Source organism: Lepisma saccharinum, chromosome 3 (assembly GCF_977018435.1).
Source record: "Lepisma saccharinum chromosome 3, izLepSacc3.1, whole genome shotgun sequence".
NCBI lineage: Eukaryota > Metazoa > Arthropoda > Insecta > Zygentoma > Lepismatidae > Lepisma > Lepisma saccharinum.
In genome coordinates, this window is record NC_139231.1 from 101,123,166 (window position 1) to 101,141,213 (window position 18,048).

Sequence of the window (18,048 nt, forward strand, 5' to 3'; positions counted from 1 at the left end):
GTAGAATAGGCTACAAAGCCTTAACTTCTCTATGATAAACAGGACGTAATAAATAAATAAATTAAATAAATACCTATATTATTAAGTTTTGGCTTATATTTTACATATTTTAGTTATTTTTACACATTATTTCTTTATTTCAGAACATTTCTCAACATATACTCCATTATTCGCGCCATAACTACATGTCCCCGTGTGACCGAAATAGTTGAATGAATTTCTTGCGAATAACTGACAAAATTCGAAGCGACGTTTCTCTGCAAGACAGTCACGGTAATAGTTACAATGCTAGGGTGACCAGACGTTCTGATTTTCACAGGACAGTCCTTTTTTTAAAGTCATGTCTTGCGCTCTGCAAAGCTACTCCAAAAAACCAAATATATCCTATTTTTCAATACCGTCTTGCGAAATGTCATGCAAAACATCCGGACGAATTGTTGACCTCTGTGAAACTGATAGTGTCTTATAAATTAATAGTATTGTTAGTTAGCAAAGTAATACTTGGAGATATAAAAAAAAATCGAGTTCGCGACCTTATTCTTACTGTAAATATTTATTGCTTAGAAGTAGATATTGCATACAGTCTGTTTATGATATGATATGCAAGGTACCGAGTGATGACTTACCAAAAGTATATGCAGGAGCGCTTTGATTATTGAAAATAGCCCAAATCTGGGGATTTGCATGTTTTATGCATTGATAAGATGATTACTACAGCTGTGGCAAGATACAAATATATTCTCAGTGTTGATTGATATTTTAATATTATTTCACAATGTATTATTCATTTATGGTAACATAGAAACAATAAAAACAAACAGTAAGAACGGGAGAGATAGGAAGCTTAATCTGTAAAATTAAAAAGGTAAGCAAGAGGAGAAACGAAAAAGAGAGAAATGAAAAGGGAAATATATAAGAAGGGAAGACCTTCGTGGCGGAGTGGTTGAACGTTAGGACGCCAGGGGCCCTGGGGTCGAATCCCAGCCTGGGCATGGACGTTCTTTGTGAGTGTCCATTCATAAATTTAAGCATAATTACCATCACTCATATTTATTGATGCAATTAGCCAAGAGTGAGAGGAAGGCGACGTTAAATACCAAAAATCAAGAAAAGATAAAATTAAAGAGAATTGTGTAATATTTCAGGAGACATGTAAGCAGCATGACTTTTCCTTTGTCAAAGAGGAGACGGAGGGTGCACTTGACCCTGTGCTCTTTTCGTTATAGCTGCAATCCCGCCCTCGTACGCATCCATGGATGTCCTGCTTTTCGTTTCAGAAAATCTGACCACCCTATATAATGCCGAAACTGTACTTTATGTAGCCCGTAAATTTTGACAATTTTAAGTCCATAATTGTCTCCATATTTTGGTGAAAATAACTAAATATGTATTTACATATATTTAGCACATTTTACTACATAAAAATCCGTTCCTTGCTTTACATTTAGACCTAATGAAGATCTCAAGCTTATTTCTGCTCAGTTCAGTGTGTCCGAAACTGAGCTACACGTGGAAGTCCACTTCTTCTAAACAGTTCTACCCATACTGCACACACATTCTCGATATATACTACAGTGAAAGTGATGCGATCATCACCACGCTCCGGAGGCTTATATTTCCCTTCCCCAATCTTTACCGATTGGACCAACATGGCCCTTAGATTATTATTATTATTCGAAGCTCTAAAGTCTTCAGCCTAATAGGAAAATATGTTATTGCCTTGTATTGTTAGTTTCACTGTGTCTGTAAATAGAACCAGCTGCACGTTGTGCGAAATCGCGCCTTTTACGAATGGAGGAAACGCGGGACCCAGCGAACTTTCTTCTTCGCCGCGCCCCTTCCTCATACGTCATGCCAATTTGCCTTGCCGTCGCGAATTTTGCGCCAGAGACGGGCTGTTGCTAGGTGAGAGTCAGCTGTTAAGAAAGTGCGCACGCAACGTCTACTATTGATCCCGAGCATGTGGATCAGCGTTGCCATCCGTCAAGAAAACTCTCCACGGAGTGGCTGGAAATTTTCCGATGATTAAATTTGTTTTGCGACTTGCCTCAACGACCCTGTAAGTAAGAAGGTTAAAAGGTTTTTGAAGAAAATACTTTGTCTACGAATCTATATATTGGCATTATCAGTGGCGTGCCCAGGATTTTTGAAAGGGAGGGGTTATGTACACTTTTCCTGGTAGTTGGCTCTCATTTTGCGATCTTTTCCTACCTTTGGTGTTCTTTTTTTTAGGAATGTTGGGCTAATGGGGGGGGGGTTATAACCCCCCCTTGGGCACGCCACTGGGCATTATAAATACCATCTGCAATATTCTGTATAAAGTTTCGAACTTATGAGAATTGTGGTTCTACTTCTAAAATTTTGTGATCTCGCTATCGAAGAACTATCGGTTAAAAATTCCCAATATATTTATCTAACACCAATCGTAAAAATGATTCCTGGAAGGGTTGGAAAGTTTTTTTATTTGACAAAGCCTGGATTGAGATTCATTCCCAAACGTAAACATTCGTAATAAAGAGACGATCGATGTACAGTACCTGTAATCCATGTAGCGTAGAACCAGGAAGGAGAATAATATTTTTTGACCTTTGTAAAAACTAGACAAAAAGTACAGAATTCTAATGATTTCAGTTACTGTTGTACTTCAGAGCATTGGAAGCTGAGAGACTCATTCAACAAGTTGGTGGTACTTTTCTTTCTAAATTCGAGTCACTTTTCTACACTACGTCTGGTTAATCACGGCCAAAGGGGTAGCCAGATTTTTTTTTAACAAATGAATTGGAAAAGTATTAGAGAAAAATAGCACTGAAATAACAGCTCTGTGTGAATCTGTTAATATGTAAACAAATTTGTGAATGCTTTTGCCAAATTCTTATGCAAAATATTACACTCAGGAAATTACGCTTTTCATGGCATTCTTCACAAATTCTGCAAAATGTAGTAAAATTCGCGTGAAGCACTAAAAATCATGCAGACTGAATTGCGATACATCGCAGCTTAGCATGAATTTAAAAAATGTTTAGCATGCCAATTATTACATTATAAGTAATTTCCGGCAAGAATTAACGTTCAGCTAGTTTATACGTTCCCTATATATAGGTCATACGATACGACATTTCGCGATTACTTTTAGTTGCGTCCCCTCTGCAAAACGCGAAAACACATAAGAGCCAATCAACAACAAGTAATGTCATTTTCGAATTCTGCGCCCAACATCTGTACAAATTGCACTGTAGAGCTGTAGAACATGGCAAAATTTCGGACGGGGCCCGGACCCTGGCTATGAAGGTGAGTGATGATAAAGGGACACTTAGAAAGTAACATCAGCGTCCAGTCCTTTTTCGAACTCGGAAGTTTCAGAGTTGAGTTAGTCAATTGACCACTGAAAGAATAAAGAATTTCAGGCTGAGAACTACTTATTTGCAGTGTTTGCCGGTGAAGGCGCTGGCTTCCACAAGAAGCGAAATTTTGGCATCTCAACTGAGATAACCTCCCGACATGCCTAAAACTCACTTTAAATAGTTTATTAACAAATGAGTGGATATCGAATCCCACCCCTTGACGTCCAAACAATCAATTCTGAAGATGATGACTAAAACAGCTGCAAAACGTAATTCGTCCACAACCAGATGCCTTTAATCGACCACTGCTTTTCGTGGCCTAAAACACAATTCTTTCGTGTCAAACACACAGTGTGTGTGTGTGTGAATTTGCCGTGAAAGGTTGTTGCTGCAGGGACCGTAATTATTATCATGAAGGTGAATGATAAATTGACTACATGGAAGAGAGAGCACTATGTTGGAAAGTTTTGAAAAAAATGTAAACGGATGTTATGCAGCCAATTTTACATTTCTGTTAAACCAGGTTGCATAGATGGTAGGCGGAACTACAAAATCTAAAATGGAAGAGAGAGTCGCTCGTGCAGAAGTGTAGTGGACTATACACCTTTATTTAAGTATTCGGCTACAAGATTTGTGTTTATTCTATTCTGTGTCTTGTATTACGCCACTTTTCTACCTCATGGGGTAATCGCGGCGATGGGACGGAAAATTAATTGATAAAATGGATAATGGAACACAGACAAAAATGATACATCAAAGTTTTACGAATAGATACTTCCGCTCTCGTTGGATGTATGGAGAATTTCATTGACTGTAAATGATATCTAACATGCCTAAGAATTCCGCAGGAGGTTTAGGAATATATATATATTTAAAATGCCAAACTAGCTTTGTTTACAGAAATTTTAACATTCCTCCCTTTTGGTTGAATTTTTTGGAAAACCACATCTACTCCCCTCTCTCGGATTATTTGTGCTTATCTATCTATCCAAGGCTGCTGCGCTACTGCATTACTTCAAGACTAGGAAATCACCCAAGTAACAGTTTCGCCTCTTCTTCTTTCTTCCTTTCTCTTTTTTCCTGTGTTTATTTTTAACTTTTTCCTCTTTATACCTTCTGTTTATCTTTACATTCTTTTCTCCTCTGTTCCTTGCTATCTTCCTCTCTATCTTCTTCTGTTTCTCTATCTTACCTTTGTTGGTTTTTTATTCTGTTTTTATCTCTTCCTTTGTTTTCTTCCTGTTTCTCTACCTTTTTCTACCTTTGTTTGTTATTCTGTTCCCTATCACTTTCTATCTTTGTTTATTGTGTTCTTCTATGCCTTTCTAGCTTTGTTTTACTTGTTTCTCTATTTCCTTCCTTGTTTCCTTCTTATCCTGCTTCTCTATCTCTTTCTATCTTTATTTGTTTCTTCTCCTCTGCTTCCCTCATTTCATCGTTGTGTCTTTCTTCCCTCCGTTGTTTCCCAATCTCTCTTTCTCTGTTTAGCAACACCCCACGGCAAGTAGGGCGACTTCCAGCCGCGACAAAACTTCGCGCGAGCAGCAGTGACTTATCGCACATGGAGTTTGCAACACTGTCACCTGGCAACTGTCAGCTGACTCGCGAATTGCAGTCAGTGTTGAGCGTGGTCCAGTCTCACAAAGGGTTGGGATGAACTTCGTGCTGCCACATTTCCTAGCTCATGCTCTTGCAACGGCCAAGGTCAGTGTTCCACAACGTCTGCGGACCAGGAGACCAAAGGGTTGCGTGTGATCGTCGCTTCAGCAGGTGAAGAGACTCCGTCGAAATGCTGGAGAAAAAAGACAACAGCGCCGCCGATCTGGAAGAGGGCGACCACCTCGGGTGCAAGCCATCGGATAGCGACGTCGGGGGGAAGGTGGGCTTCCACCCCGGGCGCGATATTCCCATAATTCCCGGATTCGACGATACCGAGTCTTTATTTCACGGTTCCGATAGCTGCAACAGCCTCCCTCGGAGTGTCGTCACCGACAACAAAACGACCAGGTTCGATTGTCACGAAAATGCCAAGAACGAAGCTCAATCGCACAATTACATCAACAACGCTCACGCCAAGCAAGTGAACAATGAGTGCAAAGCTCAAGAGGCTAACAACAATGATCGGAATCATGACGGAGGAAGGGCAACAATATCTGCCAACAAAGAGGACGGTGGTCGTAATGAAGAAAAGGAGGTTCACATTGCTCTGTCACAATCACAACACAGCAGTAAGTAACGTTTTTCATTTGTAGAAATGAAGGTGCTTTACTATTCTAGATTCATGTTTGTTGTCTTACGCTTATACCGTGCAGCTCTAATTTACTGCTGACACTTCTATAAAAATAGAAGATAATTTCGTTGACGAAATATTTTCCCCCTCTTTCTCTGTTCCTTTCCTTTGATTGTTTCTTCATTCGTTTATTTCTTTCCTTCTTTCTACCGCACGGTTTCTGTTTCTGTATCTCTCCTTTTATCAGCCTCCGCTTATTCTCTGTTCTGTCTTTTTGTGTTTCTTACCCTGTCCTTTCATTCTCCCGCCGTTTCTTTCTCTTTCTACAGTTCCCTGACTCTCTCTACTCTTCTATACTTTCCCTTATTGTGTCTCTTTCTCTTTTCTTTCTCCTCTGTGTGTATCTATCCTTTATTCCCTGCCCTTATATTCTGTCCCTTTTTATCGTTTCTTTCTTTATCTTGCATTCTCTTTCTGTCCATTTCTACCTTTTCCTTTTTCGGTTTGACTATTTCTATCTTTCCGCTATTCTCAGTAGCATTCTATATGTACCTTTTTTTCAATTATTCATTTCCTGTTTGTATAAGTTTTTTTCGTTGTGGTTATGCTACTTTATATCACAAAAAATTAAGCTTTCCTACAGAGAAACTTGCTCCTTCCGGTTTTGGAACAACTTTCCTACAAAAAAGAACATCAGATCCCTCCAATGTTTTCATAAAAGTCCAAAATGATCTGCTAAAACTGTGCTAGTTTTTAATGGTTATTTCAGCACCCATCCTATCTGTGAAAATGCACATAAATTATAAATTGTGTATGACAGCTACAGGAATAAGCTTTGACGGTTCTTTTGAGTTTGTGTTCGGTTAACGTAAACTCACTATCTCTCTTATTTAGGATATGTGGTTGTTAAATATCATATCGAAACAGAGCTGTTTCCCCAACTATTAAACAGGCATTTGCATTGGAGAAATTTAAAAGATAAATTTATTTTGAATTAGATGGTGTAAGACTGTGTCTGTTTCAAATGTAATCGTGATAATTTTTGAAGTGCCAAGACCAGTGCCATCTTAAGTGTTGTTTTACATAATCTCAGCAGTCAAAGATGAGAAAAATATTAGTCCCTCATGCAACGACAACCCAATTAGCACAATATATTAGTGGGTTGCGTATGGAGTTAGGTGTAATTCCAGGACTGAAACGTGCACAACAGTAATTTGTGAAACGAACGAGAATAATAAGAAACTATTGTGCATTAAAATAAAAACAATTCAATATTATATCGCAAGCCACATAAAATATTTTCTGATGAGTAATGGAATTTCCTTTCCATTTCGCATTAGTTTTTTGACGATGAATTTAGTGTTTGTGCTTTTCATTAATTTATTTTCCACTCGCTCTGTTCGAGAAGGGAATGGAAGAAAAGAAAGCAGGAATGGTACAGGAAGTTTCACGTTTAGTTGACAAACAGACAAAGATTAGATAAATGGTTACTTATCTTGATTATGAGAGTATAAATGGTTACTTATCTTGATTATGAGAGTATATATATATATATATATATATATATATATACTATATACAGTGGCGGATTAAGCTTCCTCACCACCCCTAGGCACAAACTTAATGTGCGCCCTTTTCAAAAGAAAAGTAGTAATTTATTTGGAGTATTTTTACAGGATAATATAAAAATTAGTGAACATACTGAAATAAAAAACAAAGGATAAAAATCAATAACAAACGATTCATTTTCTGTATGTGCTATACCTAAAATTATGTAATGTATTGAGAAATTAAATTCACCACTCACCAGTCATAAATGAAGCCGCTTCCGTCTCACTTTGGTTGCTGGAAACTCGTGTATAAGTTCTACGACAGCGAAAACTCTACTTAAGACACTGACCCAGTACGTAAGTTCCGTCTGAATATGTGATCGAAAATGGTTCTCCAAGGTCCCAACAGATTTCTGCCTTGTTAAGAGTGCCAACTCGCAGTTATTGTGTTCTTCAGAATTTTCGTGTGATGCTAGAATATTTGAAATGTTTTTCCAGTCTGAAATGCCGTGAGTTGAGATGTTTGTCTTGCCCTTGAACAACCTGCATGATGCACAATAAACGGCACCAGTGCTGCACGAATATACCAAATAATTCCGCAAAATTGATTCGCCATTTACAAGTTTACGAAAAAAAAAACCACTATTATTTAAAAATCTTGTCTTACCTGCTATGAGTCTATGCGATTTAGAAAACTCGTTTTCAGCATTCTGATTAATTCCACGTCTTAGAAGAATGTCAATTGTAGACTCATTCCGACACCACTCGGCAGGATCGTCACTAACGAAATTTGCACTGTCACTGTCACAATCAGGAACTCCTACGAACTGAGGGGACACTACCTCAGGTGCACTTTCTTCCTCCACTAAACCCACAATATTTTCGACATTTTGCGTTTCACAGAGTTCACTCGATGTAGCCACTTCCACTTCAATTTTTGAACTGCTTTCGGAAATCACTTGTTCCTTTCGCCTAAAAAACGTATCCACTGTACCAAGCTTTTTCTTTAAGGTTGCTTCTCTTTCACGCTTTTCGTTTGCAAGTTTACTTAACTTTGTTCGCTTCATGCTGCCTGCTGCATAAAAAAAACACCAAATCGCAAATGCACTAGCAACAAACTGAATGCACCAGCCAGAGAATACAGTAAGACAAAAACTAGATGCGGTCCACGCGAAAGCTGCACTCACTCACTCACTTATCAGCAGTGTTTGTGTTTATTTTTTTTAAGACTGGCATTGTTACAGATGCGAGTTTTAAACAATCAGTCTTCTTTCCTGCCTGGCCATTAACAAACGCTTAGTGGAAGATGGAGTGGTATGTATTTACAAAAACAAACCAACAAAGGCTGGGCGGTTTGCATTGTCATTGTGAGCGATAAAAACCACAGCACGGGTTAAAAACAAATTGATTGGCGTCTGAGGAGGCAGATCAGACGAAACATTTCTTGATAACACATAGGAAATCCGATACATCAAGGTTTCTTTCGTATGAAACGAAAGTGTTGAATCCGTTGATTTGAAACATTGGTTTCATAGACCTAAATTGTCACTGTGTACGTAAGACACTTTTTATTATTCTTGATATTCTGGAAAAAAGATTTGCCGCCCCCAAGAGTTGCCGCCCCTAGGCACGTGCCTAGTGGGCCTATTTGGTAATCCGCCACTGACTATATAGGTACTTCACATTGACCTTGTTCTCGCTTTGATTTGCTGTTGGGAGAGAATGAATAGTAATTGTAAAGAGTTTTCCAATAAGAATGATATGATTTTGAAATGAACTGGAAACTGGCTTCAAATGTTATAACTGTCACTAGTTGTCATTTGTGTTTATTATACTGTGACAATTCATCTTGGCTAAATACACGCTTCAAGAACGTTTGGTTCTTGGGCTTTAGAGCAACTTGAAACGGATCATAATTTTGGGCAAAAATTATCTTCTCAGATGAAGCTAATTTCTGGTTAAGTGGATATGTTAACAAACAAAATTGTCGTTTTTGGTGTGAAAACAATCCCTTGTATCCGCAAAAGGTCACTGTATGGTGTGGTTTATGTCATGGTGGCACCATCGGACCATTTTTTTTTTCCGAAACGAGGTAGGAGATGCAGTTACAGTGACTGGTGAGCGGTACCGATTGATGTTAACAGATTTTTTGTGGCCAAATTTAGATGAAATTGATTTGGAGGACATGTGGTTCCAACAAGACGGTGCCACATGTCACACTGGTAATGCCACTATCGACGTATTGCAAGAACAGTTTGGTGAAAGGATAATTTCAAGAAATACAACTGTTAGTTGGCCTCCAAGAAGTTGTGATTTAACTTCTTTAGATTGCTTTTTGTGGGGTTATTTGAAATGTATAGTCTAAGCAAACAGACCACAAACCCTTGATGCATTAAGATTGAACATCGAACGCAGCATTCGTGACATTAGGCCCGAGTTATTGCACAAAGTCATCGAAAATTGGGTTCATCGAATTCACTCGTGTGCACGAAGTCGAGATGGACACTTAAATGATGTGTTATTCAAAACATAATGTAATAAACTATACTTCAAAAAGTTTGGTTGTATCTGAAATAGTTTTTATTTTATTTCATTGTAAAATCATATCGTTCTTATTGGAAAACCCTATACATACCTAGGAATTTATTTTATGTGTGAGAGGGAGAGAATGAGAGAAAGAGAGAGAGAGGGGGAGGGGATGGATGTGATTGCATTTAGTTACATAGAATATTGCGTCCGCCGTTCAAGATTTCAAAGCATTGAGTGAAGTAGCAATAACAAGCAAGAAATAACATCATTTGCAGCAAATTATTTTGGTTGCCATTGAATGTATAGTCTGTCTATGGACGCGGAAGGTATTTTGCTTGAATTCAACACAGGGTAGGATCTTCCTTGTGAAAGAAATTTTTCATTGGTGTGAAGTATTGCTTTCGTATTTTATGAAGGTTGTAAACCTGGAAGTGTTTATTAATACTTTTTTTTTTTTATTGATATCTGTTTCCAATGGCGTACTGGGTTTCCCAGGCTGTTCTTGCTATTTTAAAATTACAATGACGTGATTTTTCCCCTTTTCTGCCACTTCTTGGAGAAGGGGGAGAAATACGATTAAAACGAAAGTTATGAAAGAACAATCACAAACACATGTGGACAGAACCCAACACAATCTCCACAGTGGAGTATACTGGATATTGATTCAGACGCCAGAGCCTCGTTAGTCCAGAGGTGGAACTAAGGTTGACATTTAAATCACATTAAATAAGTAAATGAAGGGTTATAAGTACGGTTACCATACGTCCCGTTTGGACCGGGACAGTCCCGTTTCAGAGGCGTGTCCCGGTCGTCCCGTCCATATTATTTTAAAATCACTATTTCGCCAGTTTATAAAAGTCTGCGAGTTAGCTTGAAAACCAAATCTAAATGTGAGAGACATTTCATGCTAAATGAAAGAGATGTTGATAGAATTTTTAAACTAGCGTTATGGCCGTCGAGAATGTTCCAGCAGGCAGTTGTATTGTTTTGTGTGGGTTGTTCCGTTATTTGTAGAGCAATGAACAAGCATGGACAAGAAGCGCTACGAAGCTGCAACAAGAATTTAATTTCCTGCATGTTGACACAAACTCATAAGATAAATATGACAGCTATGTGGGGAGTTTTATGAACGCTTGGTGAAGCATAAAGTTGTTCTCAAGAAGATTGGTTCTTCTGATAAATACTTCTGGCACTCTTCAACTTCAGTGTAGAACGAACATCAAAAACACCAAAAACACTGTGTAAGTCATACTGAGATTATAATAATTAATAACCACTTGACAACGGGAGATCATATTTCATTTAATGTTTATGATGTATCATTTATGCGATCCATACTTTAATAAATAATAACTGTTATTAACAATACGTTAATAATAACAATAATTTTGTATTTAGGCCTAACCGATTTTACACGGGGGAAGGGGAAAAAGTGACCTCCTTGGGATGTACTGTTTTTGGGTCAAAATATTTTGATCATCCTAGTTATAAGATGGCTGTCGCTCAACAACAACATTAACAAAATGGTGACCTCCACGTCGTCGCCTTGTAATAAAGGGATCTCGGGTGCGGTACCCGGTGTTCGGATTCCACTTTAAATTGTAGGCCCATTCTCGATTAGCTAATCCCTGCATAAAGTGGATTTAAAACACACTCCATTCAATAAAAAAATGGATAAACATATAAACTTGCGTATGCACTGTCTACTGGCATTTACAACTCGAGACGAGGTGTTACACGTTGCCAAGTCTCGTCTTGACTCATTTTGGTACCTCTCGAGTTTAAGTCGGTGCCCCACTCTTTGTGATGAGATGAGTGAATATCCAACACAACCGTTCATGACTGAATATCCAACATTACCGTTCATACAGTTAGTCGAAATGCATTATGTTTTGTTATTAACTTTTACAACCTAGTTCAAAAAAAGCTTTAAAAAGTTGGGGAAATTTTTGGACATAAAATGTATGTTGTTTGACCTCTCACATAAAACTCTTATTTTTGGATTTTTTTTTTGAAAACTGTGGAAACGCGTATTCACTGATTAAAGCATAACCTGGTTCCTGTAAATCTAAATGTTTTCGATCTAAGGCATTTTTGCTTTGGCTATTCTGTTCGATAGATAACTGAACTTTATTTCTGTTATTAAGCATAAAAATAACAAAGCTTTCTGCTTTTTTTGTAACTTGATATAAACGCTGTTAGTTCCCAGGGTAGGGAGGATGGACGGCCCCTTCCCGACGTCCATGTTCGGATCACACTTTCAACTCTCGACAAGTCCCGATTAGCCAATCTCATAATTTAATTAGATTTATAAGAAGCTTTGAATTTGAAGAATGGTCTAGTCTTGCATTTGAGTGAAATAGATTAACATATTGTAAGACAGAATGAAAATCGAATTTCTCAGTACCGCGGGTTCCTGGTCTATAATAAACTGAAATTTTGTTAGCAGGTGCAGTTGAACACTCAACTGTGCCGTAGCCTTCACGTATAATTACACCTTTTTATGTTATTGAGAGACCCGTTCCCCTGTCTATCCCCCACGTCAACGCCCAAGTCCGCAATTCTTCAGTCCAATCCTATCGGAAACAAATCTCACGATCGAGAAGATTTACTGCAATTCCGACTCCGATGCCCTCTAACGCCAGAATGTAGAACTTCCACGTTTGACACAGTGACATTGGATTTCATTTCCATTCCAAATTTTGTTACAAATATAGCCACGACGTAACACAGCGTTCATCATCCAAATTTACATTTAGCTGCCCTCTGTATTTACACGGCCAAACTATACCGTTCTTTTTACATAATGGGAGAGTTTGTCTTGAAGTTACACACGACTGAATATTTCCATTTTCGTTTTTTTTATGTCGCTTTCACTTTTTTTGTAGAGCTAATTCTGACGATGAGAAGGTTAATGTACTGTGATAGTGGGAGAGATAACGAAGACAGTGACTTCACATCCACCGAGATACTCCAAAATACTATTAAAAATAACACTGTCGAAAATAAAAAAAAGAAATATCAGTTTGCATTTTTAAAGTAGTACCTATAAAATGAATTATTGATTATGTAATGATATATATACAATAACTTTTGCGCAAAATAAAGAAATATTTACCACGAGAATTATTGAAAAATTGTTTTTTTTTAATGATAACACAACTCATGGTATTTAATGTGGTTGCTGATAACATGAATGCTTATGAAATATTCTTTTAATTCATCAGTATTATATGATTACATCATAGGAGACTTTACAATGGCGTAGTGGCTAACACTGTAATCAATAGGTTCCGGGTTTGAATCCCAGTGGAGGCGTAATTTACGTATAATGGTTCTGATCGGATCCCGTTTAAACTGTAGGTTCAGTGTTAATTAGCTTAATGTGTACTTAAAATGCCATGGCTTATGATTAAATGAAAGGATTGTACTTTTTTGACTAACCAAGTATTTCGAATGAAAGATAGGCATAGCCTACTTTCAGGCATGTAGGAAGGCTGGATACGCAGCGTGTGTGCTAAAGAAGAGAGAGAGAGAGAGAGAGAGAGAGTGCCTGTGTGCGTGCGCGTGTGTGTGTGTAATATGTATGTATGTATATGTCTACATGTAGGCAACTCGAAGGGCGACTTAATTTTGTGAAACAAATTATTTTATTTCGTTGAATTACACCTACCCATAAAGGCCTACAAAAACATTTCTTCAGCAGCAGAACCTCTCACTCATAATCTTCCTTTCTGGTTGTGTTCTTCCTTTCTGGTTGCGTTTACACACATGCATACGTAATAAAAGGGATAGTGATAGAGATAGATAAATATATAGATAGAGAGAGGGGAGGGAGGGAGGGAGAGAGAGAGAGAGAGAGAGAGAGAGAGAGGAGAAAAATGGAAGGAGTTACGCAAAACTTGATCGACAAGTTACAGATTGAAGTTTTTGTTTCAAGAGGGACCTAAAAAAATCATCCTGTGTCGAGAGAACTTTGAAAGCCTTACAACGCAGTTATTCGTGTCTTGGCAGCAGGATGTTGATGTACGTACAATTCGTCATCGTCACTAATATTTTTAATCTGCTGACTCCACTTCCCCCTTGCATCTGTATGAGCACAGTACGATACGAGTCGTGTTTTACACAGTGGCGTATCCTAGATTTTCATAAAGGGCATGCTGTACACAATTTTTTTAAAACATATATATTATGAAATGGGGGATAGCATTATACGTATTCAGTAGTTGACGATTTGCACATTAACATTACTACATATTGCATAACGTATAAAGTAATGAAATATGGATAATAAAGTTCAAAACTCACCAGGTTTGATGTCTGATGTAGAAGTCTTCATAACATTATAAAATCACTTGATATTTATAAACAGTTTATATTTACATTGGAGATTCACAATTTAGGTTTGTTTGGCTTATGCAAATAACATTATAGTAGAGGCCTAAATTAGAATAAGATATTCAGGAACAAAAAAACAGACTTAATTAAAGTAATTTAAATGTAAATTCTGCTCTTCTGTTTTGAGTGGTAAATTCTCTTATAACATATTCCTAAAATGAGAACAATGCTTTAATTTTCTGAAGCAGCTCTTTTTCAATGTATAATATACCAAGCGCACTTAATCTTTCTTGCGATTGGGTTGCTGTAATATAATTATTAATTCTTCTTAATGCTGAAAAAGATCGTTCCACTGATTCAGTTGAAGCTGGTATTGACAAAATGAGTGTAGCCAACTTGTAAGTTTCACTCATAATGTTATGAATATTGTTCGTGTTCATATATGGTACTAGTTCATGTACAGGTTCATTTACAAACTCTGGGGAAGAATAGAAAGCAATCAACTCATTCTTTAGCTTTACAAAGTCAAATAATAATAATAATCATGTATGACACCCTTTGTTTCATTTTCCGTCATTTTTTAAAAATATTCCGGGAAAATACTGCACTAAGCCATGTGGAACTTTGAAAGAGGCCCAGAAATAAAAATAAACCAAATTTTAGGCCTAAACTAAATGTGCATTGCACTGTACCTCCAAGGAAAAAAATCAATCGCTGGCACCTCTTTGTTCAACGAAACAACAAGCATACTCTTCTCTGTAGCTGTCACCTCACCGCATGCACGCATTGTGGGGGGGGGGGGGGAAGCGGAGGGAAGAAGCACGCGAGCAGCGCTTGCCCACGTTAAAATCTTCCTTCGCTGATGTGGTCCATCCGACAGCTTGCTCTGCGACGACATTAATGAGCATTTCTACATTCTAATTTCTTCATATAGGATTGGATTGGATTGATTTGGTGTTTTAAGTCCACATTAAGGCTAATCGGGACTGGACCTACAGTTTAATGTGGGATCCGAACCACTATGTGCTTCCACCCGGTATCGAATCCGGGACCCCTTGATTACAAGGCAACGACGCTACCACTGCGCCATCGGGGAGGCCCTCTTCATATAGGAGAAGTATTTATTTTATACGAGAGCGCTCAACTAAGCTTATATTACATTTCTTGGATCTGAAGTGAAAGAAAGCAATATTTTTTTTTCCCACAATTGACGCATGCGCCCCATGCATCGCATGTGACCAGAATACGCCTCTGGTTTTACATTACATTCCTCATGGCCGAGTGCACCAACGCCGATTATTTCGAAGTTCAGATGAGCGGGATCATTTTTGATCCACTCTAAATGAACTTGGTTTAAAGATTTGCATTGCACCAACGAAAAACGACGTTCAAGAGATTCCGTTCAAATGATCCGAGATTAATTTGTAAGGCTATACCTGATTGGTTGGCTAAAACAAATGACAATCAAGAACCCCACCGAATAGTGTGATGTGTTAAAGTATCAACGTGTAGGAGAAGAAAGTAATTCGGGCCGCAAACTTATCTGAATTTGAGAAATGTACTGATCAACCTTGTCGACGAGTACAAGGATGTAGTAGGGTGTAAAGAAATAATAATCTTAAAAAAGAACTGACGGCATAAGACAAAAGAATAAGGAGAAAGCATGGAACCTTCTTCTACGGGACTTCAATGCCTTACGAAATGCATTCGCGAGAGAACAGCGTACGCTGAAACTCGCCCGCTCAATAAAGATATTTTATTATTATTATTACTGTATTGTGGTAAGTATTTGAATTTTTCATTTCTTAATTCTTATATATTTATATTGTCATGTGTAGCAACAGCATGTAGCAATATCGTAACATTGCTCTGTTCTAATTTACCTTGGACTTGCACATGTTTTGTGTTCTGGGATAGAAAGTACAGTATTTAGAAACATTTCGACTTTGCACCACAGAACCACAAATTATTATTATTATTTTGGCAGTTTTTAGTTTACTTTACACAACTCTCGAATTATCAGCATTGTACACCCAACATCTCTAGCGTTTGCACGCCCTCGATATCACTTTCCGCTCTTTTTATATTCAAAAACAACTGCCTGCAGTCGAAGCGTCAGTATCGTGAACCATGATCGGCCACCAAAACGGTGGCGAATGGCCGTTCAGAAGATAAACTCGTTTTGATGTTCCTAGATCGCGATCAAGTGTTGAACCGTCTTCGTGCAATGGAATTTTCCAGTGATCCTTTCCCGATCCGAGTTTAAAATTTGATCTTCGTTCGTGCACACGGCCATCACTGAGTGTTCAGTGTAGCGCAGAGATCCGAATTCAACGTGCCGTGTAGGCAACGTAGAAGTTGCAACGTGCCACCACTCGTAAGTAACTCCAGGGTATGGAGTTGCGAATTGGCAACACACCGCTCCTTGCTCCGGCTGGTCAGTTGGGAGCACCAGTTCTCACCCAGGGATCGGGATTAAGACGATCCACCCTTCCTCCAGGAAGGAAACCACCGAATTGCGACACGTGACAGTAAATAAAATTCCAAATACTTTATAATTAAAATGTCCAAAATCTTTAATCACGAATCGCGCGCGTACATACTGATTCGCACAATTTAAGAGTTATAATTTGTTGGGTCATGCACGCTCGTAGGCAGTGACAAGCAATTTATTTAACACGAAAGTCCGCGCACCGCCTTCACAGTTAATAGCAAGACCTCAACTGCTACCTCAAGCGCGAGGCGCAGCATAACAGATTGTTCTAACTTACAATACAAACTCATAACATAAAATAGGACAAGAAAAACTGATAATTTATATAACACATCAATGTAGCGATAGTAAGCTAAAGTTCAGGTTGGCAACAATTAAAAATGCCAACGTGGAAGTTTTTACATCGCCAAGAACACGAAGCGTGGTTCCCCCACTCCTAACATAAGCAGCCAATAGGAATACGATATTTTATTGAAAACGAGAGAGAAATACTTTGCTATAATATTACAATATTAAACTATATAGAAATAACTAAACTGATTTTATCAAATAAATCATATTTGCCCTTGCACATAAAAAAATGATTAAATAAAGATTTAGTTTATAACGAAGACAAATTACTTCAATCTTGTACATTGTTGAACAAAAATCGATATTAAGAAGAGATGTATTTAACTTGTGCTTGAACAATGAAAACGTTGCATATATTATTTGGGATAATTATTAGCCTATAAATTCTGAATAAATGTTGCAAAAATACGCGAATAATATTATAAGATGAATCGTGAATATATACATGAATTATAAAAACAATTAAGTATAAATAATTTAATAAAAGTTCTTAACTTGAAAGTATACGAATAAGATAAATGCCAATATACAACTTAAATCTGCCTAACATGGCGGTCGTTACAATTTCCCCCCTTGTCGGCATAAAAAAATGGTTGAGTGTATCGAAGTATTTTTTTTTTAAATAGATGCTTACTATCGCATAACACAAATAATATTCGATTAAAACAATTATAAAATTATACACTCAGATTACACTGAAAGAACTACTTGATAACAGATTCAAGTTTTCTTCCAAACACAATAATTTCTGACACATATAACTGAGATAGACTTTTAGGTTACATATAATCATCGAAAGTTACAATAAATTTCAATTAATATGCATGTACATGAACAATCGACTTGGATAATATAAGATATACCTTCGTAAATATAAGCTTGGTGTAACAAAACATTTTACAGGTCTGACAATTCTTTCATCCAAAATTTATGTTCCTTTCTGGTCATTGTTATTTGACCTAGTTTTTATAAAGAGCACAATCTTCATTTGACATACTTATAGGTTTGCTTCTTTGAGCCTATCAATAAATCAGTGTTTTCTAATTATTAGCCTATAAATTCTGAATAAATGTTGCAAAAATACGCGAATAATATTATAACATAAGATGAATTATAAAAACAATTAAGTATAAATAATTTAATAAAAGTTCTTAACTTGAAAGTATACGAATAAGATAAATGCCAATATACAACTTAAATCTGCCTAACATGGCG

General features: G+C 37.4%; 1 protein-coding gene across 1 annotated transcript in view; it reads left to right on the forward strand.

Annotated features, from left to right (window-relative positions):
• Positions 1-4,982: 4,982 nt before the first annotated feature.
• The window catches only part of hrm (solute carrier family 16 member hermes), a 71,920-nt gene continuing 58,854 nt past the window's right edge, over positions 4,983-18,048 (forward strand). The window contains exon 1 of the mRNA XM_083119042.1: positions 4,983-5,569. Coding sequence (XP_082975168.1) covers positions 5,131-5,569 — 439 coding nt within the window. The 5' untranslated portion in view covers positions 4,983-5,130. The remainder of the gene's footprint in view (positions 5,570-18,048) is intronic.